The sequence below is a fragment of the Balaenoptera borealis genome (assembly GCF_965194805.1).
Source record: "Balaenoptera borealis genome assembly, chromosome: 19".
Classification (NCBI taxonomy): Eukaryota; Metazoa; Chordata; class Mammalia; order Artiodactyla; family Balaenopteridae; genus Balaenoptera; species Balaenoptera borealis.
The window spans coordinates 68,783,248-68,802,368 of NC_138878.1; the positions used below are offsets into that span (position 1 = coordinate 68,783,248).

A 19,121-nucleotide genomic window follows, 5' to 3' on the forward strand; every position below is an offset into this window, starting at 1 on the left:
TCCCCCAAAAGTAGCTACTGCTCTATTTCAAAACCATGGCTGCCACCCCCATAAATCCTGCATGCACCCTAAACCCCAGAGCCCCAACTGTGCCATGGATACCCATATTCCATAACCTGACTCCACAGCTGTCACCTGAATGCCCGTCTCAGGCACCAGATTCATGGCCACTATGGGTGAGCTAGTTCCTCAGACCCCAGACACTTCTGTGTGCACCCATACTCCAGTCAAGGCTCCATCACTGCTCAGTGTGTGACTGCATCTCACAAAGCAAAGCCAACACTGCTGCAGGCTGTTCAGTGTCTGGGACCCTAGAACTGCTACTGCTCTGCATTTATTCACACCCTAGAATCCAGATCTATATCTGCTCCACAGTGCCCACACATCAGACACCAATGCCATCACCACCATGAAGCACCACCCCCCACCAAGAGCCGGACTTACCATCAAGAGGGAACCCCTCAGTCAAAACATTTCCCTTGGGAGAAAGAGATCAGGTGATCCCCAGCAGTCTTCTCTACTACTGTGGATACCCACAACTTTAGCTATTGAGGACCCCTGCAGTCTTTGCTGACACTGATCTCAGTTGACAGAGCTGGATAGACTCTAAGCCCCTGGGCCTTGCTGTAGTCGGAACAGCAACTACCCATCAAGCTGGCATACTAATACCCACAAAAAGGTGAAGATCTTCCCCACCAAAACCTTACGTAAAGTCTGAAAGAAATGACTGCTCCATGAAATGTATTAACATCAAAGCAAGGCTACATGAAACACACACAAAATAATCAAGGAAACATGACACACCCCAAAGGAACATAATAAGTTATCAGTTGCCCCAAAGAAAGGAAGATCTATAAGCTGTCAGACAAGAAATACACAATAATTGTTTTTTTTTTGTTTTTTTTTTTTTGGCCACGTCATGAAACATGCGGGATCTTAGTTCCCTGACCAGGGATCGAACCCATGCCCCCAGCAGTGGAAGCACAGAATCTTAACCACTGGACCACCAGGGAAGTCCCTCACAATAATTGTTTTAATGAAGCTCAGTGAGCTACTAGAAAACACAGACAGACAATCCAACAAAATAAGGAAAACAATATGCAAACAAAATAAGGTTTCAAACAGAGAGACAGAAAATATGAAAAAGAACCAAACAGAAATTATGGTGAAGAGTATGATGAACAAAACGAAAAACACAGTAGAGCATCAATAGCTAACTTGATCAATCAAAACAATGAATATGAAACTGAAAGTAAGTCTTTGAAATTATCCAAAGGAGAAAAAAGACAAAACAACTAAAAAGAGTAAAAAAAAAAAAAAAAAAAAAGTCTACATGAATTATGGGACATTGTGAAACAAAACAATATTTGCATAATGTGAGCCCTAGAAGGAGTAGAGAGAGGAAGGGGCAGAAAATTTATTTAAAGAAATAATGGATGAAAACTTTCCAAATCTGGGAAAAGTGGACATTCAGGTACATGATGCTCAGAAGTCCCCAAACAGATTCAATCCACAGAGGACTTCACCAAGACACATTAATATAAAACTCAAAAAGTAATGATAAAGAGAATTTTAAAAGCTGCAAGAAAATGGAAAACCCTCCTACAAGGGAACCCCCATAAAGTGGTTTTCTTAGCTGAAACATTGCATACCATGAGAGTGAGATGATATGTTCTAAATGCTGGGGTGGGGGGAAAAAATTGCAAACCAAGAATACTTAACCAGCAATACTATTCTTCAGTAATAAGGAAGAAAGACTTTCTCAGACAAACAGAAACTGAGGAAGTTCATCACCACTTGATGTACCTGACCAGAAATGCGAAAGACTATAGAATTCTTCCAGGTGAAATAAAAGTATGCTAACTAGGGACTTCCCTGGTGGTCCAGTGGCTAAGACTCTGTGCTCCCAATGCAGGGGGCCCAGGCTCAATCCCTGGGCAGGAAACTAGATCCCGCATAGTGCAACAAAGATAGAAGATCCAGCATGTTGCAACTAAGACCCAGCACAGCCAAAAAAAAAAAAAAAAAAAAAGTATGCTAACTACTAACATGAAATCATATGAAAATATAAAACACACGGGTAAAGAAAAGTATATAGTCAAATTCAGAATACTCTAATACTGTAAAACTGTGTTAATCACTCAACTCAACTACAAAGAATAAAAAACAAGAGTATTAAAAACAACTATACCCACAATAACTTGTTGCTTACCCAATACACAGTATAAAAACATGTAAACTGTGACATCAAAAACATAAAATGCATGTGTGGGGGAAGTATAACAGTAGATTTTTTGTATGAGATTGAAGTTACATTGTTATCAGCATAAAATAGAATGCTATAAGCTGTTTTATATAAGCCTTATGGTAACCACAAAGCAAAAACCTATAGTAGACACAAAAGACAAGGAGAAAGGAATAAAAGTATATTACCACAGGGACTTCCCTGGTGGTGCAGTGGTTAAGAACCCACCTGCCAATGCAGGGAACATGGGTTTGAGCCCTGGTCTGGGAAGATCCCACATGCCACAGAGCAACTAAGCCCGTGTGCCACAACTGCTGACCCTGCACTCTAGAGCCCATGATCCACAACTACTGAGCCCACGTGCCACAACTACTGAAGCCCACGCGCCTAGAGCCTGAGCTCCGCAACAAAAGAAGCCATCGCAGTGAGAAGCCTGCACACCACAAACGAAGAGTAGCCCCTGTTCACCACAACTAGTGAAAAGCCCATGCCCAGCAACAAAGACCCAATGCAGCCAAAAATAAATAAATTTTTAAAAAAAGGAGTTGGTACTTAAAAAAAAAAAAAGTATATTACCACAGAAAATCATCAAGTCACAAAGGAAGACAGCAAGAGAAGAAAAAAGAAACTACAAAACAGCCATACAATAATAAGATGGCAACAGTAGGTCCTAAAAATATTCTCCAATCAAATGACATACAGTGACTGAACAGGAAAAAAACAAACAAACAAAACCTCAACTATATGCTGCCTACAATAGAGTAACTTCAGCCTTAAGGACACACACAGGCTGAAGGTGAAGGAATTGAAAGAGATATTCCATGCAAATGGAAATCAAAAGAGAACAGAGTAAGCTATACTTAAGTGAGACAAATAGCCTTTAAATCAAAAACTATCACAAGAGGGACTTCCCTGGTGGTGCAGTGGTTAAGAATCTGCCTGCCAATGCAGGGGACATGGGTTCAAGCCCTGGTCTGGGAAAATCCCACATGCCGTGGAGCAACTAAGCCTGGGCACTACAACTACTGAGCCTGCACTTTACGGTGAGCCACAACTACTGAGCCTGCGTGCCACAATTACTGAAGCCCACATGCCTAGAGCCCGTGCTCTGCAACAAGAGAAGCCACTGCAATGAGAAGCCCGCACAACGCAATGAAGAGTAGACCCTGCTCACCGCTACTAGAGAAAGCCCACGCACAGCAACAAAGACCCAATGCAGCCAAAAATAAATTAATTTTTAAAAAAGAAAAAAAGACCACTCTTAAAAAAAAAAAAACTATCACAAGAGACAAAGTTCATTACGTAATGATAAAGAAGTTGATTTACCAGGAGGATGTAACAATTATAACTATATATATACGTACCATACATTAAAAATTAAGCAAATATGACCAGATCTGAAGGCAGAAATTTTTTTTTTTTTTGGCCGCACTGCACGGCATGCAGGATCCTAGTTCCCCAACCAGGGATCAAACCTGTGCCCCCTGCAGTAGAAGCACAGAGTCTTAACCACTGGACTGCCAGGGAAGTCCCAGCAAAAGAATATTAACACATTTTTGACTAGAGATGCATTAATACATCTTTTGTTACTCAAACGTTATTGACTGGAGACGTATCAATACGTTTTTAGAGAGTGACACAATTAACATCACCGTGCAAAGTTGTTAGACCTTAAAATTGATCAAGGGTTCATTATACAACTTATGATTATCATTATCTTTCACATTTTGCTCCATTAGGTTTTTGTTCCAACCTTGTGTACATTATAAATGCAAGTTTATTACCATAAAATTTTCAAAAATGATGCATCGCAAAATTGAGTGAAGAAGAATTTTATGCAGATGCTTTCTCTGACTGTCTGAGCGACATATATACTAGTGTCTCAGAAGATGACAGTTCTTCAGAATATAGTTCTGATTCAGACAATGTGAATATTAGACCAACAAAAAGACAAAAAACCTTAGTGATTGACTCTGCTGTGGAAAGTGAAAATGAAACTCAAGAATGCTCCTTTGCTTCTACGTAAGAGTGGATTGAAGACAACATTTCACAAAAATTAGAAGACTTTACAGGTGTGTCAAGTGTAACTACTGAATGTAATAACCCGCAAAGTGTTAGTGAAATAACAGAATTAATTTTTGGTAACGATTTTTTCGAGTTGGTCACTTCTCAAACTTATATCACCAACAGAATGAAAAATCATATAAAAAGTATGATAAGGCTTTAAAATGGACTAAGGTAACCAACAGTGACATGAAGAAGCCTCTTGGATTAATAATTTTGATGAGACAAATAAGAAAGTCACAGTGGAAAGAATATTGGTCGACTGATCCCTTACTTGAAACACCTATCTTTCCAAAGATTAGGACGAGAAGATTCAAACAAATAATGACATTTCTTCACTTTAACGATAACTCGGAAACTCCACTCCCTGCAGACAGAATTTCAAAAATTAAACCTCTTTTGGCTTATTTTCTACCAAAATCTCAATCGACCTATACACCCAAACAAGAGCTATCACTTGATGAGGCAAAGATAAAGTGGAGAGGACGACTCAGATTCAAAACCTATAATCCTGGAAAATTTACAAAATATGGAATTTTGGTCAGGATGCTTAATGGAAGTGAAACTGGATATATATGCAACCGTGAGATTTACATGGGTGAAGGAAAGAAACTGCAAGAAACAATATTGTTGGTCCTACAACCTTGGTTCACGGCACCATATTTACCAAGACAATTATTACAACAGCCTGTCCACATCTGTAATGTTGTTGAAAAATAAAACCAGAGTTTGTAGGACTATAAGAGAGAATCATGGTCTACCAAACCAATTAAAGGAGAAATCTAAAAATCTACAGAGGGTAGAAATGACATTCTTACAGAAGAGAGAAGTGATTCTTCTTATATGGAAAGACAAGAGGCTAGTCTGCATGGTGACAACTATTCATGACACCTCCATAGCATCTACAGGAAAGGAAGACAGAAAGACTGGCCATCAGATAGCTAAGCCCACTAGTATGTTATAGTATAATAAATATATGAAAGGAGTCGATCGATCTGATCAATATCTGGCAAACTTCAATATCCTCTGGAAAACTCGAAAATGGTATAAGAAAGTGGGTTTCTAGTTGAGTAACTGCGGTTTATTCAATGTATTTAAAATTTATTTCAGCCTTAATGCACAGAATAAAATGACTTACAAGCAATTTTTTAAATAAATTTATTCATCTATTTATTTATTTTTGGCTGCATTGGGTCTTTGTTGCTACGTGCAGGCTTTCTCTAGTGGCAAGCAGGAGCTACTCTTTGTTGTGGTGCGCGGCCTTCTCACTGAGGTGGCTTCTCTTGTTGTGGAGCACGGGCTCTAGGCACGAGGGCTTCAGTAGTTGTGGCACGCTGGCTCAGTAGTTGTGGCTCACGGGCTTAGTTGCTCCACTGCATGTGGGATCTTCCTGGACCAGGGAGTGAACCCATGTCCCCTGCATTTGCAGGTAGATTCTTAACCACTGCACCACCAGGGAAGTCCCATAAGCAATTTTTGTCAGCAGTAGCTAGAGAATGGGTAACTGACCATTCCGGTGAATGCAGTGGTAGTCCCACACCTGATTCTTCTCGTGGCATTTCTAAAAGAGGCCCCCAAGAGACTTCCCTGGTGGTCCAGTGGGTTAGACTCCACACTCCCAATGCAGGGGGCCCAGGTTCGATCCCTGGTTGGGGAACTAGATCCCACATTCATGCCTCAACTACGAGTCTGCATGTCACAACTAAGAAGTCCACCGTACTGCAATAAGAAGCCCGTGTGCCACAACTAAAAGATCCCGCATGCAGCAACTAAGACCCAGCACAGACAAAATAAATAAAATAATAAATAAATATTTTAAAAATAAACAAATAAAAAAATAAAAGAGCCTCCCCGCAAAGATCCACCTTGTTGACTACCAGGTAAAATAAAAGAACATATTCTAGAGGAAATAATACCCACAGGGCTAAAAAAAAAAAAAAAAGCCTCCAGAAAGTATAGAGTCTGCTCTTTCAGGGGAAAGCACAGTGAAACACAGTGTATTTGTAATAGATGTTCTGTTCCCCTGCACAGAGGTTCCTGCTATACTGTCTATCACACTCTAACAAAGTATTAGAATGCTTTAGTAAGACATGTACAAAGTTTCAAATAAATACATTAAGTGCAAAAAAAGTTGTTGATATTTACTCAAACCAACAAATTGCTGGCCACAGGCATTAGTTTCTGAAAAAATCCCCTGGTCAGTAATGTGCTAATAGGGAACTTAAATATCCCCCTTTCAACACAGGTGGATATCCAGATAGAAAGTAAGGGTATCTTTGAATTGGACAACACTTTAGTCCAAATGAATGTAACGAATGTATACAGAACATTCCATCCTATTATAGCAGAATACACACTCTTCTCAAGCGCATATAGAATATTCTCTAGGATAGATTATATGCTCTATGTCAAACAAGTCTTAACAAACTTCAGAAGACTCAAACCGTATCAAGCAACTTTTCCTAACACAATGGATAACACTAGAAACCAGCAACAGTCAGATATGTGAACATTAAACAATATGCTCTTGGCCAATCAATCTGTCAAAGGAAAAACTCAACAGGAAAATCAAACGTACCTTGAGAAAAACAAAAATAGAAACAAAACATATGGAATGTGCAAAAGCAGTTTTAAGAGAAAAGTTTAGAGCAATAAATGCCAGCATTAAGAAAAAAATCAAGTTTAGAGCAATAAATGCCAGCATTAAGAGCAAAAAATGTCAGCATTAAATAAACAACCAAACTTTACATCTCCAGGAACTAGAAAAAGAACAAATTAAGGCCAAAGTTAGCAGAACAAAGGAAAAAATAAAGATCAGAGCAGAGGGGAATTCCCTGGCAGTCCAGTGGTTAGGATTCCGTGCTTCCACTGCAGGGGGCGCAGGTTCGTTCACTAGTTGGGGAACTAACATCCCTGCATGCCACATGGCACAGCCAAAAAAGAAAAAGAAAAAAAAGAAAAAAGAAAGATCAGAGCAGAAATAAATGAAATAGAAACTATAAAAACAATAAAAAAGATTAACAATACTAAGACCTGGTTTTGTTTAAAGATAAATATAACTGACAAACCTTTCTCTAGACTTCTGAGAGGGAAGACTCAAATAAATTAACAGAGAAATAAAAGAGAAACAAAGGATCATAAAAGACTACTATGAACTGTTATACACCAACAAATTAGATAACCTAAAAGAAACAGATATATTTCTAGAAACATACAACCTACCAAACCTGAATCATAAAGAAATAGAAAATTTGAATAGACCAATAACAAGTAAGGAAATTGAACAGTAAGCAAAAATCTTCCAACAAAAATAGGCCATGACCAGATAGATTTCATTGGTGAAATTTATATTTTAATATGTAAAACATTGATATATAAAGTACTCTACAACTCAACAGGAAAAGAACAATCTGATTAAAAAGTGAACATTTTAGTGAGGTGGATGGAGTTAGAGTCTGTCATACAGAGTGAAGTAAGTCACAAAGAGAAAAACAAATACAGTATGCTAACACATATATATGGAATCTAAGGGAAAATAAAGGTCATGAAGAACCTAGTGGCAAGACGGGAATAAAGACACAGACCTACTAGAGAATGGACTTGAGGATGGGGGAGGGGGAGGGGTAAGATGTGACAGGGTGAGAGAGTGGCATAGACATATATACACTACCAAATGTAAAATAGACAGCTAGTGGGAAGCAGCCGCATAGCACAGGGAGATCAGCTCGGTGCTTTGTGACCACGTAGAGGGGTGGGATAGGGAGAGTGGGAGGGAGGGAGATGAAAGAGGGAAGAGATATGGGAACATATGTATATGTATAACTGATTCACTTTGTTATAAAGCAGAAACTAACACACCATTGTAAAGCAATTATACTCCAATAAAGATGTTTAAAAAAAAAAAAGTGAACATTTTATCAAAGATAAAATGGCTGAATAGACATTTTATCAAAGATCTACAAATGGCTAACAGGTATACGAAAAAATGTTCCTCTTCACTAATCATCTCACTAATCATCAGGAAAATGCAAATCAAAACCACAATGAGGTAACACCTCACATCTGATAAGTCAGTTACTATCAAAAAGAGCAGAGGAAAAAGAAAAAGCAGAGATAACAAATATTGGTGAGGGCATAGATATAAGGGAACCCTTCTTTGTCCACTGTGGTTGGAATTTTTAAAAAATAAATAAGGGCAAAATCATAGAAACAGAGTAAAATACCAGAAACTGGGGAATATGGGAAACGGGGAGATGTTAGTCAAAAGGTACAAATGTTCAGTTAAGATTAATAAGTTCTGCAGATGTAATGTATGGCATGGTGACTATAGTTAACAATCATGTTGTATACTTGAACTTAAAGTAGATCTTAAGCATTCTTACCAAAACACTAACAACAATAATAACAACAACAATGTAACTTTATGAGGTGATAGATGTTTAATTAACTTCAACGTGGCAATTATTTCACAATGTATAGATATACCAAGTCATCACTTGTACACATCAATATATACAATTTTCGAGCTTCCCTGGTGGCACAGTGGTTAAGAATCCACCTGCCAATGCAGGGGACACAGGTTCGAGCCCTGGTCCAGGAAGAGCCCACATGCCGCGGAGCAACTAAGCCCGTGCGCCACAACTACTGAGCCTGCGCTCTAGAGCCCACGAGCCACAACTACTGAGCCTGCGTGCCACAACTACTGAAGCCCGCATGCCTAGAGCCTGTGCTCCGCAACAAGAGAAGCCACCTCAATGAGAAGTCCACACACCACAACAAAGAGTAGCCCCCACTTGCCGCAACTAAAGAAAGAACACGCAGAGCAACAACGACCCAATGCAACTAAAAATAAATTAATAAATAAATAAATTTATTAAACAAAACAAAACAAAAAAACAACACTACAGAGACTTCCCTGGTGGTCCAGTGGGTAAGACTCCACGCTCCCAATGCAAGGGGCCCAGGTTCAATCCCTCGGGGAACTAGATTCCCCATGCAGGCGACAACTAAGAGTACTCATGCTGCAACTAAGAAGTCTGCATGCCACAACTAAGAGTCCTCATGCTGCAACTAAAGATCCTGCATGCCACATTGAAGACCCAGTGCAGCCAAAATAAATAAATAAAATAAATAATTTTTTTAAAAAAACTTTGGATAAACATATATTTTAAAAATAAATAAATAAACACTACAAACCTTGCAGTAGGACACTGAAAAGTAGCTCATGGTTCAGGTAAGTAATGACCATGACAATGCCTGCATGCTTGGCACAGGCAGGCACAAAGAAATGTTAGGTAAATGAAGGGATCAAGGGAGTTCCCTGGCGGTCCAGTGGTCAGGACTTGGTGCTTTCACTGCCGTGGCCCTGGTTCAATCTCTGGTCAGTGAACTAAGATCCCTTAAGCCATGCAGCTCAGCCAAGAGAAAAAATATATATATAAAATTAAATTAAATTAAAATAAAAATAAATAAATAAAAGAAGGGATCAAATCTCGGACACAGAGGTGAAAAGGATCTAGACACACTGACCCAGACAGAGAGAAGGAAGTAAGGTAGACTCCATTAAGCTCACTGCAATACTACTGGCTTGGAATCCTTTTCCTAACAGCGTTCAGTACAGCAGGTATCGGGGTTGATATTGCAGGAGAAAGAAGAGGGCAGTGCAAACAACCCAGTCCTAGCTACCACAGCAACTACACAGAAAGCTTGGGAAGCAAGTAGTGCCCACAGTTCACATGTAGAAGAACAGAGCACCCCCTGGGCAAAGGGGGGGGTGAGGTGGGATAGAGCCTAGTCCAGGACACTGGGAAGGCTGTGAGTCTTACCCAGTGAGGATATAAGTGCAAAGTTCTCCAGCATCACATCGAGGTACAGGCGTCTCTGAGTCTCATTAAGGAGTTTCCATTCCTCCCAGGAGAAGTACACAGCAATGTCCTCAAAGGTCACACTGCACTTCTATGAGAAAGACAGAATGAGCTATGAACATTCTCTAAGATCCCACAATCCATCTCATCACACATCTATCCCACCCTCATCCTCTTCCAGAGCTCTCCACCGAACAGGAATTTCAGCCCTAAGTGCCACTGATGCCCACCTATCCCTCAGGGTCTCTTTATTCACTGTGTTCAGCCCTCAACAACACTGGACAGGACAGCACAGAGATGTCATCCAAGCTCTGGTCCTGGCCTGTAGGGTCCCATCCATCCTGTCAATTCCTCTGGGGTCTCTAGGTTGTGACTCACAGACACAACCAAACTTGGGTTCAAGCTTCAACCTTCAGTCCCCAATAACAGGGCCGTGGTGACATGATTTAGCACTTCCTCTTAGTCAGCCCATCATTCTGTAGACTGTACCTCTCTCACATCTTCAGTCCCCACAGTTGCACTCCCACAACTATGCACGTGGGGAAAACTGCTTTGAAGGCCTCCTTCATACCTTTATTGATCCTTGCTTCAATTTTAATCACCCAGAAGCACATGTGATTACAGATGCCCATGACCCACTTCCACTTTTGTGCTGCACTCCCTGTCCTCTCAGCGGCCACAACTGTCCTCTCTCCCTCAACCTTCCTTGGAATCCTGGCCCTGATGGTGTCCGTTCCAGGCACAGTGATTCTCACAAATGACCATATTTGCCCCAGACCTACCCACCATCAAGATCAAACACACCACACCCCACCAAACCTCACCACAAAATTCTGGTGAACCTATACATTAGTGAATTCGCAGGAGCCCTAGCCTCATCATCTTGTTTCAATTACTCCAATGCCTCCACAGCCATCTCATGTCCACTCATCTCACAAAAGCTTTAGTCGCCTGTCAAACCATTCTCTTCAATTCAGTTACCCATTCTCTTCCATATGGTTACCATGTTCACTTCTATCCTTCACCTGCATTTGTGTGCTCAGCAACCCTGATCAGGTGTGGAGCAGGGAAACCACTCATCATGCACCCTCCTCTTTCAGACCAGCGAACAGCATTGCCAGGATGACCTGCATTCCCCCACCTAAATGGGATCCACAGCTCCTCCCTGCTCCACACAACAGCCACTTTCCTCCCCAGATTTCCAGACACCCAACTGCTGCCTCTACTGCTTTCTCTGAAACATCTCAGACTCTTGACAGGGCCAAAACAAAACATCTGATATTCCCAAGTAAAATTAACCTACCATAACTTCCCCATCCCAGTTGATGGAGCTTTCATCCCATTAGCTCCTAAAACCGGAAACACTGGGGTCATCCCTGACTCTTCCCTTTCTCTCCCTCACCTTCAACATCCAAAAATCTACTTGACTCTTCTTAAAACATGGATGGAAAGTCCAACTTCTTTCCCACCTCTGTGGCCACCACCCTGGTCCAACACTCATCTGGATTATAGTAAATGCCTCCTTGGCGGCTCCCTGCCTTTTATATTACTCATACAGTCTGCTCTCTTCTTTGCAGCCAATGGAACCCACTAAGACCTGCATAAGAACCAACCCCTTCCTCTTATCCAAACCTCTCATTATCTCCATAACAGATGTCCAAATTCTTGACAGCCACATTACAGACCTGATTCTTGACACTCAGCTCTTTGTTCCTAATAAAATGGAAACTGACTGTACCCTGTCTCCAGCATAGTCATACCTCCAAACATTTGCACACGTCAGTATCTGGTCCTGTCACAACCTTTCACACGTGTTTATATTGGCTGATAGCAATAGCAATACCTCCGTGTAACCCTTGGCCTGCACTCAAGACTGGGCTTGAGGTATCCCCAGGGTCCCCACGAGCTGGGAAAAAAGCAAGGAAGATGTTAAAGACACCACAATCCCAGACACCATTTGGGTGGTGTCAGGGCCAGTGAGTGATTGGGACATCCATCCTCTCCTTCCATGTATAGGTTTCCTAAGTGCTTTTCATCCTTCAGAACCTGCGGAGAGGGGTAGGCAACCAGGGCTGGGCTCCAGATGAGGTCAGGCCTCCCCTGTATCCCCGTCCAGCCCTGGATCCCGGTGACCTCCAGCTAAGTGACTAGCTTCTGCGCCTCAGTCTTCAATGCTGCTTCTTACTAGCGCCTTGTGCCTCACTGTCTTTTTACCCCCATTCTAGTTTGTTCTCTCTTTAATCAGTTTTTGGAAAACTTTTGAAACCCTAATACAGACTGTATTCCTCTTCTGTACACTACCCTCCATGGCATCCAGGTCCCTCAGAATGAACAACCTCTCTGCCAGCCAGTCCAGGGGTCACGCTACCACACACTTCCCTGCAGACATCAGACGGACCCCAGGTTTCCCAATATTCCCGGCTCAATCCGACCTCCAAGCCTTTGCACCTGCCGGTCCCTCCGCCTGTCACCCTCTCTCACGCGGCCATCACACTGTCTGTCAAAAACAGACCCACCCACGAACGCCCCACCATCCCGGACACCGCGGCCTGGGCTACGGGCACGTGAGCAGGCGCCCCGCACTCGGGGCTTTAGTGTCTGGTGGGGTGAGGACGGTGAGGGCCCGGAGGATGAGCGTTTACCTGAGGCGGGGTCCTCAGCGCCGCCGCCGCCGCCGCCGCCATCAGAGTCTGGGGGCAGAGCGGGGCCGGTAGCAGCGGGAGAGGCGGGTGGACGCGGGCACGGCCGTCCCTCTCCCGGGCCTGGCGCGGGGCACCCCCGGCGGCGTCGCCGAACTTCAGACCGGCCTCTATGCAGCGGGGACAGGGACTCCTCTTGGACCTTCTCAACCCTGTCACCTAAGTCCCGGCCCACCGCTCCGGAGCGACAACAGATACGAAAGCAGTAAAAATGGCCACCACGAGGAGGACGCCGGAAGTCCTGCCCCGATGAGATGCGCACGCACGGAAATGCCTTTATTCTGACCTTTCATTGGCTCAACTCGGCGCACTACCTTCCGGGTAATGTAGTTCCTAGCGTTCTAGAGCTCCTTCCCCCCCCCACCACCCCCCCCCCTCGAAAGGTGTTCTGCATCTTGACCACCAGACAGTGGTCCAAGCGGTACTCTGGGGAGTACTTGAGAGTGGTCATCCTACCTAGACGGAGGGAGGGGCTTTACTCGCTGTGAACTGCAGGAGAAAGACGTAGTTTCATACTCCGTGAAGGTCAGCCTGCTACCAGGGAATAAAATTGAGATGCTCCCAAATCTACTTATCTAAATGACTATATAATTCCACAGAGTAATTCAGACATAAAATAATCCACCCATAGTTGGAGACATTGTGCTATTCTTCTTGAAATACGTGTAGCCCGAGGCATTAGTAAGTTTTGTAAATTCTATTATGATTGGCTGGGAACAAAGGAAAAGACTGTACAGGGACATGACTGAGAAGAAAGAAGATGGGTGTTTGGCCACCCTGAAACAAACAGGATCTCTGCCTCTGGTTCCCACAGAAAACTCTGCCTTGCCTTTATAGTTAGCAATTATGTCCTACCCATTGAGGAACACTTATTTATTTATTTATTTATTTGGTTGCACTGGGTCTTAGTTGCAGCAAGCAGTCTTCTTAGTTGTGGCTCACTGGCTCTTTAGTTTCAGCATGTGGGCTCCTTAGTTGTGACATGAGAACTCTTAGTTGCAGCATGCATGTGGGATCTAGTTCCCTGACCAGGGATTGAACCCAGGTCCCCTGCATTGGGAGCATGGAGTCTTAACCACTGCGCCACCAGGGAAGTCCCATTGAGGAACACTTTTATCCATATAATATTTCTTACTGTATATCCTGAGATATACTCAACTCCATTTAGTAAACTGACATCTATCTCAGATGGAGACCAACGTAACTAATGCTGTTTTGGCTGAGGTCAGTGACTGCAACTTTCAGAGTCACAGCGTGTCTCTGTTACCGAACCAGGTTCGTTTGCCCCACATTCAGAAAGTAAAAGGCTGAGACGCTGAGGTTTGCAGCAGAAAAAGGGTTTATTCGTGTGGCATCAAAGGGAGGAGTCAGGACAACTAGTCTTAGATCCACCTCCCTAACAGGAGGGTGTTGGGATATTTATGGCCTAGAGGAGGAGGGTGGTCTCAGGCCTAGGGAATGTAGGCAAGAAAAAAGTGAAGAAATCTGTGTTCTGCACAGGCATATCTGAGCTATATTCTTCTTCATGGGAAGCATATTCAGAAAATGGTGGCATTAGCATGATCTAAGGGTGGACACTCACACAGGCCCAGTTGAATGGTTGGTGGTCTTGACCAGTTTGAACTGGACAAGACTAACTGCATGTTCCTGAACAACAATTTAAGGAACTGTTACCATAGCGACCCATACCTCAGAGATGTTATCTATAAGGTTTTGTGATATATTGTCTAAGCTAGGTGAAGCTTGGAGGGTATGTAATTTGCAAAAACAATTAAAGCAAGTTTACTCAGTGAAGGCAGGTTACAGGATATTATTTATAAAGCCAGTTAGAGTTTCAGGGAACTAATTGATAACTGCCCTTGGTTTCATCTGCTAAGGGAACATCTGAACCCCATGATCTCATGTTGTTGCTGGTAAGTGATTATCATTCTCCAGTGATTGCAGGTACAGCTCTGCAAGGGGAATTGAGATTATCTCAGAAAACAGTTTGAAATGCAAATATCAGGAAATTAGAAATAGTATTGGGGCATTTGTTCAAAGATAATGAAAGAAATAGCTCTGGGTAAATATCATGGGATTTTTTTTAAAATTAATTATTTATTTATTTATTTTTGGCTGTGTTGGGTCTTCGTTTCTGTGCGAGGGCTTTTTCTAGTTGCAGCAAACGGGGGCCACTCTTCATCGCGGTGCGCGGGCCTCTCATCATCGCGGCCTTTCTTGTTGCGGAGCACAGGCTCCAGACGCGCAGGCTCAGTAGTTGTGGCGCACGGGATTCGTTGCTCCGCGGCATGTGGGATCTTCCCAGACCAGGGCTCGAACCAGTGTCACCTGCATTAGCAGGCAGATTCTCAACCACTGCGCCACCAGGGAAGCCCTCAGGGGATTTTTTTTTGAAATAAATTTATTTATTTATTTATTTATTTATTTTTGGCTGTGTTGGGTCTTCGTTGCTGTGCGTGGGCTTTCTCCAGTTGTGATGAGTGGGTGGGGCTACTCTTCATTGTGGTGCGCGGGCTTCTCCTTGTGGTGGCTTCTCTTGTTGCGGAGCATGGGCTGTAGGTGCACGGGCTTCAGTAGTTGTGACACACAGCCTCAGTAGTTGTGGCTCATGGGCTCTAGAGCGCAGGCTCAGTAGTTGTGGCGCACCAGCTTAGTTGCTCCACGGCATGTGGGATCTTCCCGGACCAGGGCTCGAACCCGTGTCCCCTGCATTGGCAGGTGGATTCTTAACCACTGCGCTACCAAGGAAGTCGGGATTTTTTTTTTATAAATTTATTTATTTATTTGGCTGCATTGGGTCTTCGTTGCTGTGCGCGGGCTTTTCTCTAGTTGCAGCAAGTGTCGCTGCAGTGCATGGGCTTCTCATTTGCAGTGGCTTCTCTTGTTGTGGAGCATGGGCTGAAGGCGTGCGGTCTTCAGCAGTTGTGGCACACGGGCTCAGTAGTTGTGGCTCGTGGGCTCTAGAGCGCCGGCTCAGTAGTTGTGGTGCACAGGCTTAGTTGCTCTGCAACATGTGGGATCTTCCCCGACCAGGGCTTGAACCCGTGCCCCCTGCATTGGCAGGTGGATTCTTAACCACTGTGCCACCAGGGAGGTCCTGCACGTATGCAGTTTTAAAAGGGATGAATGAGTTATGTAATGTGGGTAATTCAAGATTACATTAACACCTTGAAAGAGGCTCACAGAAGAGAAGAAGTACAGATCATGAGAAGCACAGGTTACTGTCGTGGTCCGAATGCAGGTTGGAAAAGAATTTCCAGACACAAGGCAGAATGTAAAAAGGATAGAATTTATTAGAGGGAATGGTTGCTGCCAGAACAGTGGGCCGACTTCAGAGTAGTCTGGGAGAGCCGACCCCAAACACGTGCTATTAGTCAGTTTTTATAGCCAGAGAAAAAAGGAATGGTCCAAGGTGAAAATTTCGTTTTCTGATTGGTCGAGGCACATATACCTTCCTTCTGTAGGGTGGGAGTGGGACAGGGCAGATGCCTTTCCTTATTTGGAACGAGAGAGGAACAGGTCCCGTCGCCCAGGTGGGCTCAGGAATTTCGTAACCCTCGCAACATGGCGGGGAGAGTGACAAGAGCCCGGTAGGGTATGTGACGCTGAAACTTTTTCAGGTAGGGTTGTCCTTTGTCCTTGACCATTGTCTTTGGAGCACCACGGTCACAACCTGGACTTTCAATTGGTGTCTGAAGTCGGGTTGCGGGGGGGGGGGTTCCTACGAGGGTCAGTCTTGTAGGACTGAGCCCTTAACCTTGGAATCTGATGCTATCTCAGGGTAGACAGCATCAGAATTAAGTTAAATTGCAGGACACCCAGCTAGTGTCGGAGAATTGGTTGCTATTGTGTGCAAATCCACCCCTCCCCCATACACATTGGAAATTGGGGCAGAACCTTCAGGTGGTAAGCAGAGAACCTTGAGTTCTAAATTGTAAAAGAATGAAGTTGAGCCCATGACTGTGCTGGAAATTTGGCTACTGAGAAGTTCTTGTTTTTACAAAGTGTATTTTTTTTTTCACTCATGAGAAGCTTAAGGAGAATTAAACTTGGAGGGAAAGAAATAATCAAATGAAAGTAGAAAGAGGTGAAAGTGTGGAGGGAAGCTACCACCTTGTGCTGTTTCATTATTTCAAAAACATGTACTAAACATCTCACCAGCTTCAGAGACAGGTCTAGATGTGTGTTATATATCAGTGAAGAAAGAAATGTGTCCTCATGTAGTGTCCTTCAAAAGCCTTTATTGAGGAGCGTAACCAATAAGTCACAAAGAAAATGCTACATATTATAGTAAATTATAAGGTGACAGGTAGAAATGAAAAAAAAAAAAAAAAGAGCAGCACCAAGGAATAACAAGAATGTGGAGTCAGGAGGATTTCAGTAGGAAACAGAGGGTTGTTCTCATAAGGAGATGATATTTGAGCACACAATTAAAGGAGGGGAGGAAGGGAATTCCCTGGCGGTCCAGTGGTTAGGACTCTGCACTCTCACTGCCGAGAGCGCGGGTTCAATAATCCTTGGTTGGGGAACTAAGATCCCACAAGCCATGCAGCTCAGCCAAATAAATAAATAAATAAATAAGGATCCACGGAGAAGAAACAGTCAGTACAATGTCCTAGTCCCAAGGTCCAGAAATTGGATGTGATTGTTGTCTGACATTAGTTTTTTTTTTAATATTTTTTTTGATGTGGATCATTTTTTTAAAGTCCTTATTGAATTTGTTACAATATTGCTTCTGTTTTATGTTTTTGGGTTTTTGGCCACGAGGCATGTGGGATTTTAGTTCCCCAACCAGGGATCGAACCCGCACCCCCTGCATTGGAAGGCGAAGTCTCAACCATTGGACCGCCAGGGAAGTCCCTGTTTGACATTGTTAGTGATATACTTTGGTGAATTTTAATAATTCATACGAAATTTGCCTACTGTGTGCACAGTTCCATAAATACATCCATATGTCTCTACTGCAGACCTCCTTTCAACAATCTTCTCAACTTTTCCTTCCTTACCAGGGCAGATCATTGGCTGCTATCCTGGAATCTATATATATGGTCACCTTTGAATAACGATTCTTCCACACAAAATGGATGGCCAAATCATAGCATAACCCATTGGAAAAACGTTTCTACTCCATTATCTTTCAGGGACACCCTGAATGTGGCTGTGATGCGGCCACTGTCGATTTTACGTGCACCCATAAAGCAAAATGAGCCAAGCAGAACCCCAGCTCAAGCTTTCTCCTCTTCCCTCTGGCTGTGCAGGGCGCCCAGACAGCCACTGAAGTGAGTTGTTACCATGTTGGTGGGGTCTCAACTACCTATTCATGCAGCCTAGTTGTGTTCTCTAGAACTGATCTGGCTCAATCCTGGCTGTACATTTCTACCTTATAATGGAATACAGCAGTGTCCATAGACTTCATGACTTGGTTGGTCCAATCAGGGTCCTTAGACTTCATGACTTGGTTGGTCCAATAGACCAACGACCCTCATAGTGGGTCGTTCTGGATGCATGGATATCTGATGCCCCATACTCAAGTGTTCTGTTCTTATTCTAGCACAGTGACCCATCAGGAGCTGTTTCAAAATGATGTATAAATCTGTCCCGCAGATGGTATGGACTTCCTCCAGAGCCCCAGGAGGCTGCATTGTGATTCTCTGGCTGGGGTTGAGAATACGATTCCTACTCAACTTGGGTGAAACTTATAGGATATAAGCTATTATATTGTATGTTAAATAGTTGAAAAAGAATTCACAATGGCCAATGTGAACTTCCATGTTAGTTGTTTTGAAACATCTGCTGTGGGACTGCTAGTGTTACTTCAGATAAAAAATTTGATTGACAATGTACCTCATTGAAACAGAAAAAGCAAATGATAACGATGAGACCTCTTGGGGCATAACCGTTACACCCGCTGATGTGGTGGCCCCCAAGCTGTAAGCTTATTCAGCTTTCTGCTTTCCGGAGAACTGCTTGTCTCTTTCTTGGTATGCACTCCTGACGTTGCGGTATTGAGCGTAAAAAAGGAAAATGGCTTGCGGCCAGTTTCGTTCCGGGTGCCTGCTCTGGATCTAAGAGCCCCTGGTTGTTCCCCAGAAGAAGGACGTGCTGCCCTGAGGGGGAAGTCTGTATCTCCAAAGAACGGCCCATAAGGCATGCTGACGCATAGATAGTGGCGCATAGATAGTGGCGCATAGATAGTGGCGACAGAATTATGTGGAAATACAAGGTTTACTGATTTATTGCCTAATATTC

The 19,121-nt window shown here is 43.2% G+C and overlaps 1 protein-coding gene across 5 annotated transcripts in view; it reads right to left on the bottom strand.

Annotated features, from left to right (window-relative positions):
- The window catches only part of LOC309617240 (zinc finger protein 587B-like), a 141,188-nt gene extending 122,387 nt beyond the window's left edge, over positions 1–18,801 (bottom strand). The window contains exons 1-2 of one of the 5 annotated variants that reach the window (XM_082369149.1): positions 12,816–18,801; positions 10,135–10,264 (exon numbers count right to left, since the gene is read on the bottom strand). In XM_082369149.1, coding sequence (XP_082225275.1) covers positions 10,135–10,264; positions 12,816–12,857 — 172 coding nt within the window. In that variant the 5' untranslated portion in view covers positions 12,858–18,801. Of the gene's footprint in view, positions 1–10,134; positions 10,265–12,815 lie in introns of those variants that run through there. The other 4 variants (XM_082369144.1, XM_082369140.1, XM_082369150.1 and 1 more) reach the window with 4 other exon arrangements.
- Positions 18,802–19,121: the final 320 nt, after the last annotated feature.